This window comes from Myxine glutinosa, chromosome 7 (assembly GCF_964187855.1).
Source record: "Myxine glutinosa chromosome 7, kmMyxGlut1.1, whole genome shotgun sequence".
NCBI classification, from domain to species: domain Eukaryota; kingdom Metazoa; phylum Chordata; class Myxini; order Myxiniformes; family Myxinidae; genus Myxine; species Myxine glutinosa.
The window spans coordinates 11,743,176-11,767,573 of record NC_136267.1 but is presented as its reverse complement, the minus strand read 5'-3'; the positions used below and the strand labels follow the sequence as shown (position 1 = coordinate 11,767,573).

Genomic DNA, 24,398 nt, shown 5'->3' with positions numbered 1-24,398 from the left:
ATGAATATAACTTCTGCATTTAGAATGACACATTTCAAAAATGCATATTGTGCATTAGTGTGTATACAACTTCTGCATTTATAATTACACATTACGAAAATGCATATTATGCATTCGTATGAATAAAACGTCTGCATTTATAATTACACATTTCAAAACTGCATATTGTGCATTCACATGAATAAAACTTCGGCATTTATAATTACACATTTCAAAAATGCATATTGTGCATTAGTATGAATACAACTTCTGCATTTATAATTACACATTTCAAAAATGCATATTGTTTATCACTATGAATACAACTTCTGCATTTATAATTACACATTTCAAAAATGCATATTGTGCATTAGTATGAATACAACTTCTGCATTTAAAATTACACATTTCAAAAATGCATATTGTGCATTTGTGTGTATACAACTTCTGCATTTATAATTACACATTTCAAAAATGCATATTATGCATTTGTATGAATAAAACTTCTGCATTTATAATTAGACATTTCAAAAATGCATATAATGCATTCGTATGAATAAAACTTCTACATTTATAATTACACATTTCAAAAATGCATATTATGCGTTCGTATGAATAAAACGTCTGCATTTATAATTACACATTTCAAAACTGCATATTGTGCATTCACATGAATAAAACTTCTACATTTATAATTACACATTTCAAAAATGCATATTGTGCATTAGTATGAATACAACGTCTGCATTTATAATTACACATTTCAAAAATGCATATTGTGCATTAGTATGTATGCAACTTCTGCATTTATAATTACACATTTCAAAAATGCATATTGTGCATTCGTATGAATAAAACTTCTGCATTTAGAATTGCACATTTCAAAAAAGCATATTATGCATTTGTATGAATAAAACATCTGCATTTACAATACACATTTCAAAAATGCATATTGTGCATTCGTATGAATAAAACTTCTGCATTTAGAATTGCACATTTCAAAAAAGCATATTATGCATTTGTATGAATAAAACATCTGCATTTACAATACACATTTCAAAAATGCATATTGTGCATTCGTATGAATAAAACTTCTGCATTTATAATTACACATTTCAAAAAAGCATGTTACGCATTTTGTATGAATAAAACTTCTACATTTATAATTAGACATTTCAAAAATGCATGTGTTTGCTTCATGCACGTAACCCGGGTTATTTTTTTTTTTTCATTTTCGGGAGAGATTAATGGACCTGTTAGTTGCTTATACACTCCCAAATAAAGGTTTGCGCCAGAATACCATGTTTCATGCATAGACTATGGTCGCCCATAGGGTGGATATTCTGCTAGTTACAGTAATTGACCATTACAATTATATCACCTCCTCGCACCCATGATATCAGATATCATGTTCGGATAAATGCACCAGGGTGGGAGGGGTGATAACGGGGAGGGGTGTGGGGTGGGGAAGGTAATGACGGGATAAAGCAGAGAAAGAATAATTTACCTGATCCCCACATGATGCCTTTGCGGTGTTCGCAGAGCTAAATGGTGCTATCCACCATTACCAGCAGTTTTCACGTGGAGTTCGTAGTTTTTATTTCAACGCACAATTGCAGGTGGTACTTACTGCATCCCCTGGGAGATCCCCTGGCTTGTGGAGCTCCAAGTTAACAGTTTGGTTTGTATTAAAGGTACCTCTAAATGTGTTTGTACACCTAAACAGTCTGTTTGTTCCCCTGTGTAATTTCATGAAGAGTTTTTTCTTCGTGTTTTTACCGCCTTCATATTTCGCCGCTCTAGGCGACCGCCTGGTTGGCCTAGTTGTTAAACTGTCCCTGGAGCCAGAGTGGCTCGAGTCCCTGATCCCACCTGTTCGCACCAATTTCTTCATGTTTCACAAGCAGTATGAGGCATCAATGTGTGCCGTCCCTTGGATGGATGTTAAGCTGGGTGTTCTATCTGCCAGTTTAGTCTAGTAGGAAGACTAGGTCCCCCTGCACCCCCCGGAGATATACTTCTAATCAGTGTTTCTAGATTGGAAAAAATGTGTAGAAAATGACTAGCTATGGCCCCAAGCTGAAAAAATGTCCCACATACCATTTTTATGCAAATTACTGCTGCCATTATCAAAAAAACGATTTTTGACATATCTCAGCCAATATTGCAGATAATTGAAAAATGAAGGTGTCTAGACCCATGTTTTGAAGGGCATAGATCATGATAGAACTATTCATAACATGATTACATGTGTCTATGGTATACTAGTATGCATATTAATGCTGTAATTACAAAATAATCAGTTTTACAAATGATAAGGATACGTTAATACTGCAGATAACTTAACATGGTACATAAGGGGTCTAAACCCAGGTATTTTCAAGGTTAAATGTCAACAAGATGCTCCTGAGTCTTGCATAGGGGCGGGACATTGGCAGTAACATTGGTACCACTCAACTTTTCTTCCCACCATTGACTTTGTATTGCGAGAGATTTTCACTTGCTTATTTAAAGGTTTCTCACCCAGCCCACGTAAAATCTACCAACTCCTGCTGTTAACTCCCAAACATATTTTTTTATGTTATCCAATCACAGTGCAGAAATGACAGACTAGAGATCCAAATTAGTGCTGCTATAGCTGCCATTTTACATTTCCATCCATGTAACATGCGCGCTCGCGCGCTCGTATCAATTGGTAATGTCGCGCGCTCGTATCAATTGGTAACGTTGATGTTATTGAATACCTCAGTTGAAAGTTCAGTCTTCCATTCCATCTGTGTGTTGTTCTTGGTATTCATCCTCCAATCTAGCCAGGTAAGATGCTAACTATAATGTTACTCACACTCTTGACTTCAGTTTCTGCATGAAATCATAAACAGGCAGAATAACAGCTGAGCCAGCTAGCACCATGTTAGCTAACGTTAAAGCTAGCCTCATCTATGTACAGTATGTTCCTAATGTCGGTGTAACTTAAACTTTTGTTAATGCCAAACATGAGACATATCTGTTGACTTCTGTATATGAATTGAACCAGAAAGAGGCACGACAGCTGAGCTAGCTACAGTAACTTAGCACAATGTTTCATTGGCCTAGATAGCTAACGTTAGTGTGGAAGAATTTAGATGTTTTAGCTATTAGCACTTTTGATGCCACTAAACATGGTTTAGTCAGCTAAAAAGTACCCTAGTGTAGAACATGACTCAGAACCTCTGTTACCTCACTGAAAACTCAGAGCCTCCTTTCACAGGCACTTTTAACATCATTCGTGATTTCTTATTTGTCATTTAACAGTGATGGTAGACATCGACAGCAAGCATGCCCAAAAGAAAACGGAGTGTAGAACCTGCAGCCCAAAGCTCTCCTCCTACATGCATCCTTCATGTACCATCCATGTCTGATCATGGGGATTTCACGCCCCTCCGTAAAATTAAAGGATCTGCTTCAGAAAAACTGCAACTGCTTCAAAAGATCCGGGATAGACGTCTCAACCAACCGCATGACTCCCCATGTCGTATGCAATCAGTATGTGATCAGATCCCGGCAACTCTTCCTGATGACCTAGAAAGAGTAGGATATCACAGCAAGTGTTATAAGCACTTTGTCCGCCACTTTCATCGTCTGGGAGATGATACAGAACCAGGGCCATCAACCTCATCATGGCATCACTCTCCTCGTAAACCAGGAGGTTCTGCTGAACCCATCTTCCCGCCAGAGTGTATATTTTGTGAGAAAGTTGAGACCAAAGATGCTCATCGCAATACTGAGAGGCCTACAACCTTCCCATCCTTTAAAAACAAAGAAAATGCATGGGAGCAAATCGAAACACGGGCTGAGAAAATGGGTCTCTATCGACTCCATCGAAAGGTGAAAAACAAAGACCTCTTTGCATGTGAGGCCAAACACCATCCGTCATGTTTTAAAGCTTTCCGCACAGCATTCTACAACTATGAGCGTGCGATTCACAGAGCCGAAGCACCAAAGGAGCAGGCTTGCATGTCAGCCGCCCATGAAAAGGCATTCAACTCAGTACTGGAACACATTCAAACCCAGGTCATCCAGCAGAATAAAGTTCTACAGCTTTCTTCCTTGCGCTTGCTCTATGTCGAGGAACTGAAACTGAATGGATATGAGAACTCAAATTATCGGTCAGAGAAACTACTGAAACGCCTACAGAATGACCCAATCAAGGAGCATATCCACTTCACGAAGGTTGATCATGACAAATGTGATGTCATTTCTTTCTGGCTTGTGCACAGCTCAAACATAACAGTTTCCAATGCTCTCGCACGAGCATTCACACTCGGAAGCACAAACAAGAACCAAAATGTTGCCCTCCAACTTCGCCAGGGTATTCTACAGGCTTTCAGAGAGTGTAAAGACCAACCATGGCCACCAACAGCTGAAGACATGGAGCTCAATCCTGAAGACATCCTACCTCCAGACCTTGTCCGCTTTCTCAGCGTGCTAATGACTGGCAAGGAGGGCATCGAGACAGAAAAGGTGAAGCGTCTGGTCTTCTCCATTGGACAAGATCTGTGCCGTGCAGTGTCAGATGGAAAATGGAAGTTACCAAAGCACATTCTCCTCTGTGTGACTGTAAGGCACCTGTTCCGAAGCAAACAGCTCACCACAATACTACACAGGCTTGGACACTCTGAGAGCTACGATTTCGCCTTGGAGTTGGAAACTGCTCTCGCCAAGGTCCTGGATGAAGTCTCAACTTATCGTACACCACAAATTGTGACAGGAGAGGGCAACCTTGTATTCCACTGTGAGTGGGACAACTTGAATAAAACCACTACCAGTGTGCACGGCAGCAACATTGTAAACAGTGCTGGAGGAATCATGGTGCAGGAGGTCAAGCCCGGGTTCGAGAGCAGCAAGGACCGAATGCTACCTACCATCAATAGGTCACAACAGCGTAGCCTGAAGGTCGACACACCAAAAACTCTCCCACCCTTGCACTTTACTCGCGTTGGCTGAGATATGTCAAAAATCGTTTTTTTGATAATGGCAGCAGTAATTTGCATAAAAATGGTATGTGGGACATTTTTTCAGCTTGGGGCCATAGCTAGTCATTTTCTACACATTTTTTCCAATCTAGAAACACTGATTAGAAGTATATCTCCGGGGGGTGCAGGGGGACCTAGTCTTCCTACTAGGACCTAGTCTCCCAACTTCCTAGTTGGTGGACGTTAAAGAATAGCCAGGTTATTGCAGGTACACTGAAAAAAATACAATTTACTGCCTGGACGACAACACAACAACAACATGCATTTTAAAGTCCATTTTCCCTGCTAGAGCGGGGGTTAGCCTTGCGGTCCCCATGACAATCTTCTCCATTTTGCCCTATTTTCTGCATCTCTCCTTATTAACCCCCTTGCCCGCATTTCTTCTTCCACCATCTTTAGCCAGGTCTTTCTCGGTCTTCCCCGTCCTCTACTTCCTTCGACATTCATTTCCATTACTCTTCTCAACCAATCACTTTCATCCTTCCTCAACACATGACCAAACCATCTCAACCTGTTCCTCTTCACAGCATCAATCACAGGCTCTATTCCCATCATCTTTCGCAATTCATCATTTGTTTTCCTCTCTCTCAACGATACTCTGCACATCCACTGAACCATTCGCATTTCCACCCTTTCCAGCCTTCGTTGCTGCTCTACGTTCATTACCCATGTCTCGCTCCCATATATCATAACACTTCTCACACATGCAGCATACACCTTTCCCTTCAGCTTCAACGACACTCCCCTCCTCATCAGCACGCCACTCAGTTCCCGAAACTTCTTCCATGCACACCTCACTCCAGCAACCGTTGCCGAGTCTGATCCACTTTCTCCATTCAGCACGTCTCCGAGGTAGCAAAATATTTTCACACCTTCCAGCTTCACGCCATCTCCAAGATCCAGCTCAACATTTCCTCCATCTGCAGCTCCCTCTCTGCACACATTACATTTGAATGTAGCTGCCACACTGGTTAATGACCCTCTCAGACCACAACATTTTTGATGAACCCACTCAGCACACATTGTGCATTGAATAGAGTTCACTCCGACGCCCTTCCTGCACACAGCACATGGCCACTTCCCTATCGAATGCTTTCTCCAGATCAACAAACCCAAGAAACAACTTCTTCCTCTTCTCCATGTACTTCACCTGCAACTGCCTCAAAATAAAGAGCGCATCTGTCGTTCCTCTTCCTAGCATAAATCCAAACTGCATTTCGTCGATCTTCACCTTCTTCCTTATCCTCCTCTCCAACACCCTTTCCAATACCTTCATTTCATGCTCCAATAACTTTATCGCTCGATACGAGCCACAGTCCAGAGGGTCACCTGTCCCCTTGTATAGAGGGATGAGCGTACTCAGTTCCCAATCCAATGGAATGCGGCCTTCTTTCACCCCCAGATTACAGATCTCTGTCATCCTCTTCACACCCCAACTTCCTGCTCCCTTCAACATATCTCCCACAAATACCTCTGGTTACGGCTTCCTCTCTGCTCCCACCTTTTGTTCCTATGTGTTCTGTACCGTCCCCCAAACAGTGATGACTCCATCTACATCTCGCTGTCTGAGAATATGGACCAACTTCTATCCACTCATCCCAACTCTCTCTTCCTCATATGTGGTGACTTCAACTGTCATCATGCCACCTGGTTGGGTGTGGGTTCCTCTCTCACCAGTCATGGCACCTCAGCAAAGGACTTCTGTGACTCACTGGGATTGACACAATCTGTCAATTTCCCGACCCGGATCTCAGCCAGAGTATCTTCTCTTCTAGACTTGGTTATGACAAACTTCCCTGCTAATGTCTGCTGCTCTTATTCTGCTCCAATCGGTTCTTCTGATCATGTGCTTGTCAAAGTAGACATCTCTCTGGCCATTCTCAGAGAGCCTCCTCAGCGTCGACGAGTCTGGCATTTCACTCAGGCCGACTGGGACGGTCTTCAAGCAGCCATCAATCGTCTGGATTGGTCTCCCATCTCCACTGCCTCTGACATCAATTCTTCCTGGGAATTCTTCCAAAGCAAACTGATCTCTCTCATGCACAGATTTATCCCATCTCGCCTTCAGTTGTCTTACCCTTCCTCCCGTCCATGGTACACTGAATCTTGTGGTGAGGCAGTTGCCCTGAAACAACTTGCCTTTGCCTCTTGGAAGGCTAATCCAACTGAAGGCAATCTCAGTTCCTTCCACCAAGCTCGGAACAAGTGTGTGTCTACCCTCAGGAGTGCCAGGAAACACTATCTCTCCTCACTCAAGAATGAACTCTCAAACCTGTCTCCTTCCTCCAAATCCTGGTGGCGTCTGGTCAAATCCGTTTCTGGTGTTTGTTCCCCCTCCATCCCCTCCCTTACCTCAAATGGCCACACAGTTGACATCGCACGTGACAAAGCCGAATGCCTCAACTCTGTGTTCGCCTCAAAATCCTTAGTCCCAAACCCATCTCTCTCTGTTCCCACCTTTCCCAGTCGAACCCAACTGCTCCTGGACTCTGTGTCCTTCTCTCCTGACAAGGTGGAGGAGTTTTTGTCAAACCTCGACTCTGATTCTGCAACTGGACCAGACGGCATCAGCCCACGGGTCCTAAAATCCTGCTCTGCCGCTCTATCTCACCCTCTCTCTGTTCTTTTCACCCTATCTTTTGCTCAAGGTCATCTGCCAGCTTCCTGGAAATCAGCTAACATTACCGCTTTACACAAAAAAGGTGCAAAAACAGATCCTTGCAACTACAGACCAATCAGCCTGCTCCCAATTACCAGCAAAGTCATGGAATCCATCATTGCTTCGGATATGAAATCTTTCCTCTTCTCCAATGGCTTGATCTCTGATCATCAATTTGGTTTCAGACCAGGTCAATCTACTCTGGACATGCTGCTTCTGCTGTCTCAACAATGGATGGAGGTCCTCAATGCCAAACAGGAAATCAGAGCTGTCTCCCTTGACATATCACGGGCCTTTGATACGGTCTGGCACCCAGCTCTGCTCACCAAACTCTCCTCCTATGGTATCCATGGAAATCTCCATGCATGGCTTGCGGACTTCCTCTCTGGTCGTAGTCAACGTGTGGCCCTGAATGGATTTCTCTCATCTCCCCTTCCTGTTCAGGCTGGAGTTCCCCAAGGAAGTGTGCTGGGCCCTGTGCTTTTTCTGGTCTTTATCAATGATCTCTCCGACTCTCTGGAAAATCCTCTCTATCTCTTTGCTGATGACTCCACTCTCTGCCGCTCCATTCCTCTTCCCTCAGATCGGCAGTCTGCAGCCTCCTCACTCTCTGAAGACCTGGACAAAATCACAGACTGGTCAAACAAGTGGAACATGTCTTTCAATCCTGACAAATCTCACTCTCTTACTATGTCTCTCCAAAAAGATCGACTGGACAACCCTCCCATCTACTTTCTCAACAATCCTCTCCAAGAAGTTCTGTCGCTAAAGCTTTTGGGTCTCACTATCTGCCATGATCTTTCTTGGGAAAACCACATTTCCAAGCTGGCCTCCAAAGCCAGTCGCCGACTGGGCATCCTCCGTCGTGCGAAGTCCTTCCTCGGCACACCTGAGCTCCTCACCACATACAAGGCTTTCATCCGCAGCTCAATGGAATACTGTTCTCCCATATGGGCTGGTGCTCCTGCCTCACACCTGGCTCGGCTTCACGCTGTTGAATCCAAAGCTTTCAAAATCATTGGAATCTCCCGCGATGAAGCTATCTCTGAGGGCCTTTCACTCACTCACCGCAGGCAGGTAGGTGGTCTTTCTGTCTTCTACCGACTCCTCTCCGGCCTTGCTCCCCCAGCTCTCTCTGTGCTCTGTCCCCCAAATATTCCTACAGGTCGCACAAGATCTGCCAGCAACCCTCTGATGGTTAAACTGCCGAAATCTCGGCTCTCTGCTCACCTTCACTCTTTCATTCCTCTTTTCTCCCGCCTCTGGAACAAACTCCCACACTCCCTTCAATCCCTCTCCTCCCTCCAGGTCTTTAAAACAGCTGTTCACCACCATCTCTTATCTTCCCCCATCCAAAACCTTGATCTTTTCTACCCCCACTAATTCACCCCAGATCCACCTTGTTTGAAATTCCAACTTCTTTCCTGGAAATCCTGGCAGTGTACATATGTTTATACCTCTCCCACCCCCCCCCCCCCCCTTCACATGCCTCCCCCCAAAGCCCTCTCCCTCCCACAGATCTCTCGATGTCTCCATGTCTCTCGGTCCCTGCTCTCAAATGTTGTGTTTGTGTCTTTCCCCCTCTCTCCCCATCTTGTCTACCGCTCCCGATGTTATTTGTTTTATGTGTCTGTTTGTCTTTCTGTGTGATTAATGTTCGCTCTTTCACGAGCCTCGATCTTGTATACAAAAAAAAAAAAAAAAAAAAAAAAAACTCCCGTCGGCCCTCCCACTTTTATACTCTTCATTGCTTTGATCGCTTCCTCAACTTCCTTCTCAGTTATCTTCTCTGCCGGTCCTAAAACTGGGTTACTCTCTATGTTGCCATCCCATTCATTCTCTGTATTCAACAGCATTTCCATACATCTTTTTCATCTTCCTTTAATTCCATCTGGGTCCACAACGATTTGTCCCACTTCATCCTTCAAGCAACTCACCCTCATCACATCACAACTCCCTTTCGCTATCTGCTTTGCAATCCTGAATACCGCGCTTTGACCCTCTTCCGAATCCAAGCGTTCTCCGAACATTTTCCTACATGCCTCCTGCGCCTTTGCTACCTCTTTCTTTGCAGCCTTCTTGGCTGCCTTATAACTTTCATGCTCTGCTTTTTCTGCTCCCGTACCCTTCACCTTCTGCCACTCCTTGAACTTCTTCCTCTTCTGGTCAATCCTCTTTCCAACTTAGTCATCCCACCACCATGTTTCCGAGTGCCTCGGTGGTCCTTTTGTCCATCCACTTACCTCACCAACGGCTCCCAACAGACTATCTTTCATTGACATCCAACCACTTTCAAGCTCAACCACATCATCCTCTACCCCACTCAGCCTCTTTTTTAATGCCTCCCTTACTGTCACCTCTTTCAACCTCCACACCTTCATTCTCGGTTGGTACTTCACCAGCCGAGCTCTCCTCGCACCTTTCACCCTTATGTCGCAGACACCCAAGTGGTGCTGTGAAACAGCCTCCTCCCCCGGGATCACCTTTGTGTCCCGGAGGTACCCCCTATCTCGCCTACGCACCATCACGTAGTCAACGGTTGTCGTCGACCCACCTGACGTGTATGTAACAAGCTTATTATACTCTTTCAGGAACTGAGTGTAACAAATCAACAAATCAGCTCCATCGGCAAACTCCAAAATCCTTTCACCTTCTCCATTTCTCACACCATATCCGTAACCCCCATGAACTCCCTCAAAACCGTCCATACTCCTTCCCACATGTCCATTTAGGTCTCCTCCTACCACAACACTTCCTCATCTTTCACGTTTTCCATCATCCTCTCTATCGCACACCAGAACTTGTCCTTCTCTTCATCACTCCGACCAACCTGCGGAGCATATCCTGAGATGACGTTCACCAAGAGCTCACTCAACCTATCACTCACTCTAGTCACACTCACCACACTGTCTACAAGCTCCTCAGAAAACAGGACACCAACACCATTCACGCCCTCCGGGCACCCTTGCCACACAAACTTGTATTTCTGTCCCCGCCTACCCTTCACCATTCTCACACCACTTCCCTTCCATCTCGTCTCTTGCACACAACATATGTCCACTCTTCTTCTGACCAATACTTCCACCACTTCTCCTGATCTCCCTGTCATTGTCCCTACATTCCATGTCCCAAACCTCAGAAACCGATCTCCACTTCGGGCTGCACCCTGCCCATATGTAGTTGTAATTGTCATGGTTCTCTTTTTGAGGCAATGTTTTTATGGCTGGATGCCCTTCCTGACGCCAACCCTCTTAGTCGCCTCTTACAACACGCAGGGATACGGTGTACCTATTCTAAACCAGGGTACACACCGGGTACTGCCTGGACTGTCGGTAGAAATTGTTTAACTCCTGCACCTGGATTTCTGCAACTGCTCCTTCCTCCTTCCTGAACTTACTAATGACTAAATTTCCATCCAATCTCACCTGTCCCTCTTCTGTCCCCATTGTCTCTTCTGACCACTTGCTTGTGCAAGCCAATATCTCTCTGGCCTATGTAAGGGAGCAACCTCAATGATGTAGAATATACCTGTTCACACAGGTCAACTGCCAGGGACTTCAATCTCCACTCACACAAAAGGATTTGACCACCAACTCCACAGCACTTGATATTCATTCAGCCTGGGTATACTTTCACGAAAGTCTACTTTCTCTCAGGCAAAAGTTTATCCCACCGGCGGCTGTCTTATCCATCCTCTAGGCACTGGTACACCGAATCCTATGGAAAGACGGTTGTGGTCAAGCAGCTTGTTTTCTCAGCGTGGAACGCTAACCTGACTGAGGGTAACTTAATTTCATTATCTAAGGCCCACAGCAAGTTTGTGTCCATCCTGTGGAAAAACCAAAAAACACCATCTTTCAAATCTCAAATCTGAACTCTCCAACCAGTCTCTGACCTCTAAGTACCAGTGGTGCCTTGTCAGGTCCGTCTCTAGTGTCACTCCACCTTGGATATGCTGCTTCCACTCACCCAACAATGCATGGAGATTCTAAATGTCAGCCATGGGATCATAAAATAATAAAAGAGTGAAGTTGGATGAACAGACGGCCCGAAGGATGAGAATAAACTGATCGTGGGGTTGAAGGAGGGGTCAATGAATTGAGGTTGAATTAATTGAGGTTTGGTGAAGCGGACCGATGGTGGATTGAGAGAAAGAGATTGCTGGAATGGACAGAAGGTGAATTGAAAGAATGAGATTGTTGGAAAGGGGGAGACATTGCACCAGGAATACAAGGAATATTCTAACAACAACGTATTTCCCCATACCCAAAGCCCGAGACAATGGGTAAAGGTCTACCGTTACACAGTCCATAGAAATTACTACATTTTAAAAAACATTTTCTACATTACTTTTTCCACTTGCGAAATTTGCATTTATGTTTATTTGAATTATACAATGGACTACAAAATGTAAATGTTTCATGATATTTGTTATATTATATCACCTTTATGTATCAATATTGTTGAAATGAAGATCAAATAGCTGCATGTTGAAATATGTTGAAAAAGTCAAAACTTTACATGGGGTGTACACTGTACATACTTTTTCACGTGACTGTATATATATATATATATATATATTTACATTTCTGGGCAGTGTCTGTGTTATCACTGCACTACTCCCTCACAGTTTTGTTTTCGTGGTTGTGAAGAGTTTTTAATAAAGTGGTGGTGAGGTGTTTTAAATTACATGGTGGTGAGGTGTTTTGAATTACGTGGTGGTGAGGTGTTTTAAATTTCGTGGTGGTGAGGTGTTTTAAATTATGTGGTGGTGAGGTGTAATCGTCCCAAACTTCCAGTCTGCAGCTACCCCTCCCGTATGTATCTGCTGAGGGGTTCTTTTTTGATTTTTTTGTATATTTTTTCAACATAAATCTTCAACCTAAATTGTTTATAAAAATGTAATATCACAAACACTACAAATAAATTTGTGTAAAGTAATTGTTTGTATTATGATTGGTGTAAATCATGACAACACAGCAACTCAGGTACAGTCATTAGCCTCAGCTAAAACAAGCCCGTTCCTCTGTTACGACGCATGGTGAGGCGAGCGTAGCGAGCCGAGCCAAACTAGTATCTATATATATATATATATATATATATATATATCTATATATATATATATATATATATATATATATATATATATAATATATATATATATATATATATATATATACATATATATACTGAAACGCAAAAGAAACTTACCACCTTTGAAACCTTTAAATATCAACAATAACACTGCGTGTAGTAAATGTGTGAACTTATTTGTGGACAATAGTGTCCTCACTGTCAGACAAAACGGTCACGGATGGTCACTTGAACCTTCAATGGTCACTTCATAGCACAGCTGTTGAACAGCCGTTTTGACTGTCAGTGATTAGCCAAGGGGTACGGGATGATTTTAATGAGCTGCACGTGATGTCTTGATATTGGCTTTAAAAAGGCCAGTGCAAAATGGGCATTTCAATCAACATGCCATGATTGTCAAGGGATCAACGGCAGCGTGCCCTGGGCATGCTGCAAGGCGGACTGAGCTACCGTGAGGTGGCACGTCGCCTTGGCTGTTCACACCAGACGATATCGGCCCTGGTGGACAGAGACACCCTCCACAACTCTGCAGATGACAGACCTCGATCAGGGAGGCCAAGAGTCACCACTGCAAGGCAGGACAGGCAGATGGTCCGAAGTCACCTGTGGGATCGATTCCGTCCAGCATCCCGCACTGCGGCAGAAACTCCGGGGCGTGCAAACCCACGGATCTCCAATGATACTGCACGAAGACGACTGCATGACTATGGTCTGACTGAAACGCAAAAGAAACTTACCACTTGTTTGAAATGTAATAAAATTGTAACAGTTCAAAATAAAACAAACCAACAATTGCTAATTGAAACATTGGCATTTTATTGATGACATGTCAAGTTTTTGACCAAGATACACCATCTCATCAGTTTGTTCTACAGTACAGAACAGCACAGGGTGCAATGTCAGGCCCTTTCAATAGCGTGTGTGGCCACCATTGTTTTGCATACAGGCAGTGCATCGTCGGCATATACTGCCTACCAGTCTTTGGATGGATTGCTGCTGGATTCTGTCCCACTCAGTCCTCAATGTCTGAAGCAGCTCTGCCCGTGTCCTGGCCCTGCCAACTACGCGTCTCCCAAGCTCATCCCACAGGTGCTCTATGGGATTCAGGTCAGGGGAGAGCGCAGGCCACTGCATGGTGTTGATGTTCTCGCCTTGGAGAAATGCAGTGGTAAAGCGAGCAGCATGGGGACGAGCGTTGTCATGCTGAAAGGTTCTCAGTTCTGGGTGGTCTAGCAGGAATGGCAGCAGATGAGGTCGCAGGATGTTATCCACATACCGCTGGGCGTTAAGATTCCCATCCACAACCACCAGTGGCGTCCTGTACTGGCCTGATATGGCGGCCCACACCATCACACTTGGGCCACCCCACCTGTTGGCTTGACGCACGCAACAATCGGCATATCGCTCGCCAGTTCTTCTCCAGACACGCCCATCACGCCCATCAGGACTGTCCACACAGAACCTTGACTCATCGCTGAAAGCGACCTCGTTCCACTGCGCCAAGGTCCACCGCTGATGCTGCTGGCACCATCTCTGTCGGTTGCGGCGATGGGCAGCCGTCATCACGGGGCCTCTGTATGGTCTTCTGGCAGTCAGACCATAGTCATGCAGTCGTCTTCGTGCAGTATCATTGGAGATCCGTGGGTTTGCACGCCCCGGAGTTTCTGCCGCAGTGCGGGATGCTGGACGGAATCGATCCCGCAGGTGACTTCGGACCATCTGCCTGTCCTGCCTTGCAGTGGTGACTCTTGGCCTCCCTGATCGAGGTCTGTCATCTGCAGAGTTGTGGAGGGTGTCTCTGTCCACCAGGGCCGATATCGTCTGGTGTGAACAGCCAAGGCAATGTGCCACCTCACGGTAGCTCAGTCCGCCTTGCAGCATGCCCAGGGCACGCTGCCGTTGATCCCTTGACAATCGTGGCATGTTGATTGAAATGCCCATTTTGCACTGGCCTTTTTAAAGCCAATATCAAGACATCACGTGCAGCTCATTAAAATCATCCCGTACCCCTTGGCTAATCACTGACAGTCAAAACGGCTGTTCAACAGCTGTGCTATGAAGTGACCATTGAAGGTTCAATTGACCATCCGTGACCGTTTTGTCTGACAGTGAGGACACTATTGTCCACAAATAAGTTCACACATTTACTACACGCAGTGTTATTGTTGATATTTAAAGGTTTCAAAGGTGGTAAGTTTCTTTTGCGTTTCAGTATATATATATATATATATATATATATATATATATATATATATATATATATATATATATATATATATATATATATATATATATATTGTGTGTAGTTTGTCTTCCAACTGCAAGTTTAAACATTTTTGGATGCAAAGTTTTGGTTCATGGGGAGAAAGGGGAGAAATAAGCCCGTGCATTGGGGCACAGTGGGGAAACAGGTGGATGGAACAAGCTAGGGAATGAATGAGTAGTACAAGAGGATTGATTTGATGGGAAAGAAGGAATCATAGTGATTTGATGGCTGGGCACTGCCAATTTTAATCCCTTGAGGTCAGAGTATGATTAATAGACTGAATAATGTTGTTGCACAAATGAGAGAAAAGAGGAAAAAGAGAGGAGGTGTGCAGCAAGCCTAGATGTTGAGTTTTAGCATGAGGGGGTCCTGGAAAAATGCATGCATCCGGTCATGAGGGTCGGAGTGAGGGGAAAGCGATGAAGGAAGAACAGAGGAGAGTCAGTGGAAAACAGAGGTGACTGACCTGTCTGCAATTTCAGATCAACAGGCGTTGTGTTTCCACATCATTGCTAGAGGTGCCAGTAATGCTGAGAGCTTTAGCTCCCACAGGATGCTTGAGAAAGTTGGGGTTGCTAGCCATACTCTGTTGGGCTACAGACGGCCCTTGCCTATATGAGGAATGGCGGAGCCTTCTTAATGTCCCCTCTCAGTCATGTGACATTAAGTACACCATTTTTGCCGTTTCCATCCCGGAAGTGTCTGAATTTCTCTGCAAATCGAGCTATGTTTGTTATAAATCAGGATATTTTAGCAGCAATGCGATGCTCACTGCAGCCTGTTTCGTGTTTATTTGTAGGAAGATATCAAAGACAAGCTACGAGCAATTCCTGTCGAGCTATCATACCACATTAAGGAGGCCTTTCAACACCAGCAACTGCAGGCTGATGACACACTCACTCCAGTGCTGGATATATCTACGAGTAAAACAGTCATGGCGAAGGTGAGTAAAAGATTCCAGAGGCTCTTCATTTGTTTTCGGTCTCCCCACATTCATTCCTGCCTCACCCAATCATATCTTGCCTTGTTGATGTAAATATTTCAAATTCCGTATTGCCAATACACACGTACACTTCTCTTCCGGGTGATTGGCAGTCATCATGGCCTGGCAGACATATAGATGTTGTTTGCAGATGTAGTCCAGAAGCCAATCCTCAAAAGAGGCCGAGAAGATGGGTTTTGTGCAACACCCACTACACAGTTGCTTTGCCACTTCAGGCTGCTCGGGAACTTTTCTGGAGCATCTCTGGCCCTGATGTACAGTTTAGTTGTGGCAGCAAATGAAAGGCAAATTTCGAGTTGAGTTGGTGGCTGTGACGCAAATTTGGAAAATCAGCGGAATTCTGTTTGCTCAGCACCTGCTGAGATCCCTCAAGAGTTGTTGTTATGTTGTTATGAGATAAGTCTTTGTATTGCTGCTCACCTCGTTCAATCTTAGCTGAATATAATGCTAATCATAATCATACTAAAACACGCAGTTTGGGGTCTGTCTGTCTATCTGTCTGTGATACATTCTGTCGTTACTTATCCAATCTCCACCAAACATGACAGGAGGACTAAAGGTTACAAAATGAAGGTTGTAGTGAATTCATTTGCCCCTCATCCCAAAGGGGTTTTCTCTGTCAAGGGGTTTTTTAACAGCTCAACCAGCCCAACTGGGGCAGAGTCTTTGGACATTAGGGTGTGTTGGAGAGTTACATCATGGGTACTCCACACATTACCATCTGGTTATGGTAACGCTTGGTTGGCGAGCAGTGACTTCTTCCAGATAAAGGACTGATAGTTAGCTCAATGGATGTGCAGCTAGGTGTTGTCTGAGGTTGGTTGGAGGCATTCGCTCTTCTGCCTTTTCTAACAGAATATCAAATATCTGACTTTGTCTGCCATGTCACCAGCTGCCTGAACGGTTGTGTACAAGGAACACACAAACTGTCCCCTTGCTTAGACGGTGTCCTCTGTCAGTAGTGGAATGTTATGTCCCAGCTGGGACACTTGCCTTTGCTGGTATTCATCTTTCTGGAGCTTCCTCAAAGCTGTGTACTTCCCAATGTCACTGAACGCAATCGTCAAGTCACATCTTGTGTGTGCAAGCAAGGTATCTTGCATACTTCTGGATCAATGATCGAGACTATTGTGTGGATTGGGATGTAGCGTAGCCTTTGTTTCACTCCAATACAAAACTAAAGATTGTGGTCCATCATTGTGATGTACAAAATATGTGAGGGGGGAGCAAGAGTAGGCCAGACCCCACCTTTCCATACACTGCATACACCTATTTATGCCATGGCCTACAAATAGGCTAGCTAGTACCCCCACACCTCCTCACCGCTCCCCCGGTACACCAATGCTTGTTTGTATAATAGCTAAGACAACTGAACCATGGGGCAAAAAAGTGGGCTGGGGGGAAGGGTAAATCTGTATTAACCTGCCCCTACTTCTTAATCCCCCGCCTCCTGCAAATCATCAACCTTTTAGGGAAGGATCGACCCTTCCACCTCCCTCCCCTTCACTTCCCCCCCACACAAACTTTCCACCAGCATCCTACGGGTGTGATATCATAGGCTTAGCCTAGGCCAAGGTAGCAGCAGTTGGTAGTGAGCCACCACCGATATATCACTAGTCCGAGGTCGTATGTGTGTATTTGTGAACTCTGCCCTCACATCATCCCTTTTTTTCATTCCAGCCATCTCATAGAGAGTAGGCCGACTTATCAATGCGGCTCGACTGTCCTTGGTGAAACTCTACTTCAGTCACGTGTTGTAGTTGTTAGTGGCTGCTGTGAAGCCAGTCATGCGTGATCCTGTATAAACGTTGACTGTCTGTTCCAGTGTAAGGTCAACAGGGATGCGACTGAATTCATTCCCAGTACAACGGATACTCAAGAGTCCTGCATCCAACAGTTCTCTCAACCCAGGATGCATTGTGTCCATATTAATAAGGTCCAGCTGATATTTAGATATCCATGTCACGCAGTTGTGCTAATTGGTTCCGAATGAACAACTCAACGTTGTTCTCTCGAACTAATGGTGCCTCCACATGGTGTTTCTCGTTGTTGAACCAGTGGTGTTTGCGGAGCCATTAGTTGCATACCCAATGGTTGCGTAGTGTGTGGTTCGGTAGCAGGTAACTACAGGCTTTTCGGAAGATTGGATATCTCCGAAGCCGGCGTGTATGAAAACATGCGCGGTGCATGTTAATGGAGTAAATACATGTAAGGCAATGGTTGACTTCAAAACGCACTTGTGCATTATATAAAATGCCAATAATTGGAATTGCACTAACATTAGTACTGATCGTATGTAGACTTGAAACAATCGTGTGTGTTCAGGAAACACATGCACATCTTACACCATATAAAGAGAGAGTGAAAATGTCCTTATGTCCAATAATGACTGGGATGAATCCATTGAAGTGTTACTGTTACTATCAATGTTGTTCAATTGATGAAACACTCCGCTCCGTGTTACTTCTCCTGTCATCCGCCACTTGCGTGTGTGGCCGTATGTTCTAATGGAATGGTACAAGGACTCTTATGGGCCCTTCGTGCCTCGGGGACCTTCTTATCTGAAAGTGCCAAATCAGAAGGTTTCTTACGTTGCATTTTCGTCTCATACCATTAGAATAGGGCAGTTTGCAACAAAAAAAATTATCGGGTGCAATATTCTGATTAAGACCCTTTTTGAACCCTTTTTGGGGTCCTTATATGCAAATTAACAATATGAAAACTTCTTATACACCGAATCAATAGTGAAATATATCTTTCTGATGTATTGAAAGTGGAAATTTGCGAGGGCTTGGCATTTTGATTGAATCATTTCTGAGACCCTTTCTGATCCCTTTGAGCCCATTCGGCCTTACAATGGATCCGGGTCAGAATTTTTCTTACGTTGCATATTTGTTTCATACCATTACAATAGAGCAGATTGCAACAAAAAAAAATCTCGGGCGCAAATTTTTCATTAAGACCGACCCTTTGTGAACCCTTATAAGGACCCTTCTTATATGCAAATGTCGATGATTTTCATTTCTTACACGTGTGTTTTGTATTCAGTATCCAATGTAGATGTCATAAAATAACAATCGTCCTTGGGCACAAATATTTCCAGAAAAGGGTTTTTAGGGTCTTTTTACAGGTCTGCCACTACCAAACGCCGGAAATGCGGAACTCAAGAAATGGGTTTTGTATTATGTCAATGTAATGTAACATGATTAAGAGCATGAAACGTTTGGGTGTGAGTTTATGATTACACTCTGAACAGCTCTCAGTGTGATTGTCTCTTTCTCCTTTAACTAACTAACAAATGTTACGGATTCGTCACTTCCGTTGTTGTGGTTTTCATCCACTGTAAAGATTTTTGGTTCCATGTACTATTATTGTTATCGTTTAAGTGAAATAGAGATTACTGTTTTCAAAAGGTAAAAAAAGTTAGTGTTTTAAAAGAAACCGGAAACTGGATCGGGAACCGGACGAAGAAGATAAGGAAAAAGAGGCGGAGCGAGTGAGGTCGGAGAAGGAGCCGAGCTGCGTTGAGGTTTTGAGCAAACGCTGGGGAACGAGGGTCACGAGTGAACTTTGGGGTTTCCTGGGAAAGGGATTCCTGTGACAGAGTTGTTATCGCTGTGACAGATAAACCTGCGTGACAGGTTTTGTTGTTGATTCCGAAGAGAATCATTGGAGTGCCGTTACGTCTCGAGAACGGACCGTTGGCCATTTTGCCTTGCGCTTGATTTCGCATCGCTCCAGGTTTTTCACCTCGTTTCAACCATTTCAATGCATCCAGCCGTTAACCTGGTGTGTGTGTGTAACGTGGTTTTTGAGTGGGAATTTGCGGTTCATGTTGGGAGCCGTTGAACGTCCATACCCGAAGGTGTGTTTTCCCAGTCGCCTCTTGAGGGTACCTTTGCTCATCTTTGGCAGTGTGACTGTCAACCGAACGGGATTCTGGTCTCGATACAACATCGCTCTGATGATCACTGGAGCGTGGATCGACTTTGGTTTGAAGCTGGGACAGAGACATTGGGAATGTTATTTTCGCTCACTTGGAGCACAGTGAGTTATATTGTACGAAATTGATGGTACCATCATAGGAATGATTTATTGGTTGTACAATTGATTACTATTGTTTTTGTGCTGTTATTCTTGTGTGACCTTAATACAATACTTGTTTGTTGGTAACAATTGGTGTGGTTTCACCATTGATCTTTGACACACAGAATAAACATCTTTCTGCCGTGACTCCTCTCGGGGCTCGGAGGTACACCGTGACCGGGGTTTGGGGAGGAGCACATGACAGAAATTTGGGGCCTCGTCCGGGATAGAATTCCCTAACATTCCCAAAATTCCCAAATTTGGAATTTTCTAACATTCCCAAAATTTTCAAAAAATTGGATTTTTTTTGTGTGAAGGTTAACAGGTGCTAACTGATAGTTACCACGGTGTTTGCCACAGAAAAGTTTGCGGCGTCCCCTAATGAGGCACAGTTCCAGGCATTAAAAAGATCGGAACTCATGATATTGGCCAAATATTTTAACTTGGAGGTCCGAGTTAGTATGAAGAAAGCAGAGATTCAGACATTGGTGGTGGAGTCTTTAGTGGGACAAGGAACATGGGAAGAGGTAGCCTTGGATTGATTACCAGGGGAACAAGGAAATGTGGAGCTCCGGAAAATGGAGATGCAACTGCAGAGCCAGGAAAGGTTAGAGGAAAGAAGAGCAGAGGAAAGGAGAGCTGAAAAGGAACTCGAGGAGAGAAGAGCAGAGGAAAGGAGAGCTGAAGAAGACAGAAGAGCAGAGGAAAGAGCAGAGGAAAGGAGAGCCGAAAGGGAGTTAAAGGAACGGGACATGGAGTATCAGAAGGAACTTAAACTCAAGGAGCTGGAATTACTGGGAGAATGGAGAGAAGTAGTATCCATGCCGGGTAGTTCGACAACTAGTGAGAACTCTTGGGATGTTGGTAGGCATGTGAGGCTGGTTCCACCCTTCAATGAAAAGGAGGTAGCCAAGTTTTTTTTACATTTTGAGAAGGTGGCTCAAATGCTAAAATGGCCTGTGGGGTCTTGGACTATGTTAGTGCAAAGTGTTCTGGTGGGTAAAGCTCAAGATATATTTGCGGCTTTACCGATTGACCAATGTGCAGATTATGAGATAGTGAAGAAAACCATTCTCAAAGCCTATGAATTGGTCCCTGAAGCTTACCGGCAAAAATTCAGGAATGCCAGGAAGAGGGAGAGTGAGAAACATGTGGAGTTTGCCAGAATGAAGGAAACCATGTTTGATAGGTGGTGTGACTCGAAGGAGATTGGGAAAGACTTCAACCTGTGATGACAATTGATCTTGGTGGAGGAATTCAAACAGTGTGTCCATGTGGACATTAAAGTACATCTGGATGAAAAGAAAGTACCAGAGTTGTATGAGGCAGCAACTGTGGCAGAGGACTATGCTTTGACACACAGGATGGGGTTCCACAAACCTAACTTCTCGCCTAGAGTTAAGCCAGGGGAGTTATGGTAAATCAGGTTCGGAGAACAGATTTTCATGGAGGCGGCCTAGAGAGGACTATGGGGACAAATCTGATACCGCGATTTTTAGGGGTCAGAAGACTGCAGTTCCAAGACAGACTTATCTTCCGGATGGCCCGAGGCAGACCACGAGTTTTTCCTCCGGGCCGACTTGCGCTTTTTGCAAGAAACCTGGGCATTTGATGTCCCAATGTTACGCCTTGAAAAGGAAAAATCAGGAGCTGAGTCAAACTAGTGCAACTCCGAATGCATTGGCCAATGTGAGAAATCGTCCTTGGAGGACAGTGCCTTGTGAAGGTTCCCATGCCAAAGTTACGGCATCACAGAACGACCTTGTTCAAGAGGGTTACAAACCTTTTATTTCAGAGGGGTTTGTGTCACTGGATGGAGACTTAACGAACCAGAGACCTGGTAGGGCATTGAGGGACACAGGAGCACATCAATCTTTGATGCTTGAGGGCATTTTGCCATTGTCAGAGAAGACGGCAACTGGTGTTAGTGTTCTTTTACAGGGGGTTGGTGGCTATGTTAAAGCTCCTCTTCATGTCATCCATTTAAAGTCTGAGTTGGTGTCAGGACCGGTCACTGTGGGGTTACAAGCCACTCTTCCTATAGAGGGAATCTCTTTTATTATCGGGAATGATTTGGCCGGTGGTAGAGTTTCTGGTAATCCGATGTTGGTTGAAAAGCCCAGTATGGAAAATAAAACCGCACAGTTAGAGCAGGAGATTCTGGTTATCTTTCCATCCTGTGCAGTGACTCGTGCTGTGGGTAGGAAGCGCTCTGAAGAGAAGGAGAAGGAAGGTGATGTGGATTTGGGTTCCTTAGAGGTATTGGAGGAAAATTCAAAAGAGGAAATGGAGTGTCCGTCAGAGACATCTGGGAACGAGGTTGAACAAACGGTGCTGGTCCGAAAGAGACTTGTTGAAGAACAACACGGAGATTCGGAGATCCGGAGTTCGATTGATAAAGCCGTGACAGAGGAAGATGCTTTGAAGATACCTGTTGGTTACTTCATGAAAGGGGAAATACTCATGAGAAAATGGAGACCACCGGAGGTGCCAGCAAACGATGAGTGGAAAGTTCATTACCAAATTGTGGTGCCACCGCCGTACCGGAAGGAGATATTGAGTTTGGCGCATGAGACACCTTTGGCTGGACACCTTGGAGTGAACAAGACATGTGACAGAATATTTCTGGCCAGGATTGCGACATGATGTGGCGGAGTTCTGTAAATCTTGCCACTCTTGCCAGCTGGTGGGAAAACCTAATCAGAAAGTCCCATCCGCACCTTTAAAACCAATTCCAGCTTTTGAAGAGCCATTCAGCCGTGTCATTATTGACTGTGTAGGCCCTTTACCTAAAACTAAGGCTGGACATCAGTATTTGCTGACCATCATGTGCGCTTCCACAAGGTTCCCAGAGGCAGTGCCTCTTACAAAAATTACTGCGGCAGTTATTGCGAAGGCCTTGATTAAATTTTTCACTTTGGTTGGCCTACCTAAGGTCATCCAGTCTGATCAGGGTTCCAATTTCATGTCAACGCTTTTTCAGCAAGTGGTACACCTGTTGGGAGTGGAGCAAGTAAGATCAAGTACTTACCATCCCGAGAGCCAAGGAGCCTTGGAAAGGTTTCACCAGATATTGAAGAATATGATCAGAACGTATTGTTTTGAATGTGACAAGGATTGGGATGAAGGAATACCCTTGTTGTTGTTTGCTATGAGGGAATCTGTTCAGGAGTCATTGGGATTCAGTCCTTTTGAACTTGTGTTTGGACACGCAGTGCGAGGAACATTGAAATTGGTGAAAGAACAGTGGCTCCAGGAGGAGTCACAGTCAACAGTGGTAGAGTATGTGTCAACGGTTAGGCACAGATTGGCAAAGACTTGTGAAGTTGCGAGAGAAAACTTGAAAGTGACACAGGATAAAATTAAAGAGAGACATGACAACAAACCTCAGATAAGAAATTTCCGTCCTGAGGACCGGGTGTTAATGTTGCTTCCTGTTCCAGGTCAGCCACGACAGGCTAGGTATTTTGGTCCCTATGCAATCAAAGGAGAGTTAATGAAACAGATTACGTGGTGACAACTCCCGACCGACGGAAAAAGCGGCAGCTGTGTCATGTCAACCGACTGAAGAAATATTATGAGGAAGCCTTTGGAGAAAATGGTTCCTGTCTCACCTGTAGTCGGGGTGCACGAGAATCCAGAGGTTGAAGCCGGTGTGAAGTTTGATAACATTGATGACCAGGCTTGTCCCAGATTGACGAACACGGAAGTGTTGAGTCATTTAGATGAGGAATATGGTCATTTGACGAGGGAACAACAAGCACAACTGTCCAGCCTAATTTTTGAGTTTGCACATTTGTTCACAGATGTACCTGGTCGTACTGACTTGGTATATCATGATATTGAGGTGGGGGAAGCCACTCCTGTGAAGCAACACCCCTATTGGATGAACCCTGTGAAGATGGAGTATCTTCGGAAGGAGGTTCAGTATATGTTGGAGAATGACATCATCGAACCAAGCAGCAGTGAATGGAGCTCACCATGTGTGTTGGTTCCAAAACCCGATGGCAGTTTTCGCTGTTGTACGGATTTAAAACGGGTTAATGCAGTGACCAAGACCGACTCATATCCCATCCCGAGGATTGATGACTGTATTGATAGAATAGGCCCAGCTAAATTTGACTTGCTGAAAGGGTATTGGCAGATTCCTCTTACTGATAGAGCCAAGGAAATCTCGGCTTTAGTCACACCAAATGGGTTGTATCAGTACAAGGTTCTTCCCTTTGGATTGAAAAACGGGCCTGCTACATTTCAACGGCTGATTAATAAGCTTATTGCAGACCTTGAGGGGGTGGAGGC

The 24,398-nt window shown here is 44.5% G+C and overlaps 1 protein-coding gene across 1 annotated transcript in view; it reads left to right on the top strand.

Annotated features, from left to right (window-relative positions):
* The window catches only part of LOC137430982 (integrin alpha-6), a 446,593-nt gene that overhangs the window by 342,750 nt on the left and 79,445 nt on the right, over window positions 1-24,398 (top strand). Inside the window, exon 13 of the mRNA XM_078781278.1 lies at window positions 15,810-15,953. Within this exon, the coding sequence (XP_078637404.1) occupies window positions 15,810-15,953 (144 nt within the window). The remainder of the gene's footprint in view (window positions 1-15,809; window positions 15,954-24,398) is intronic.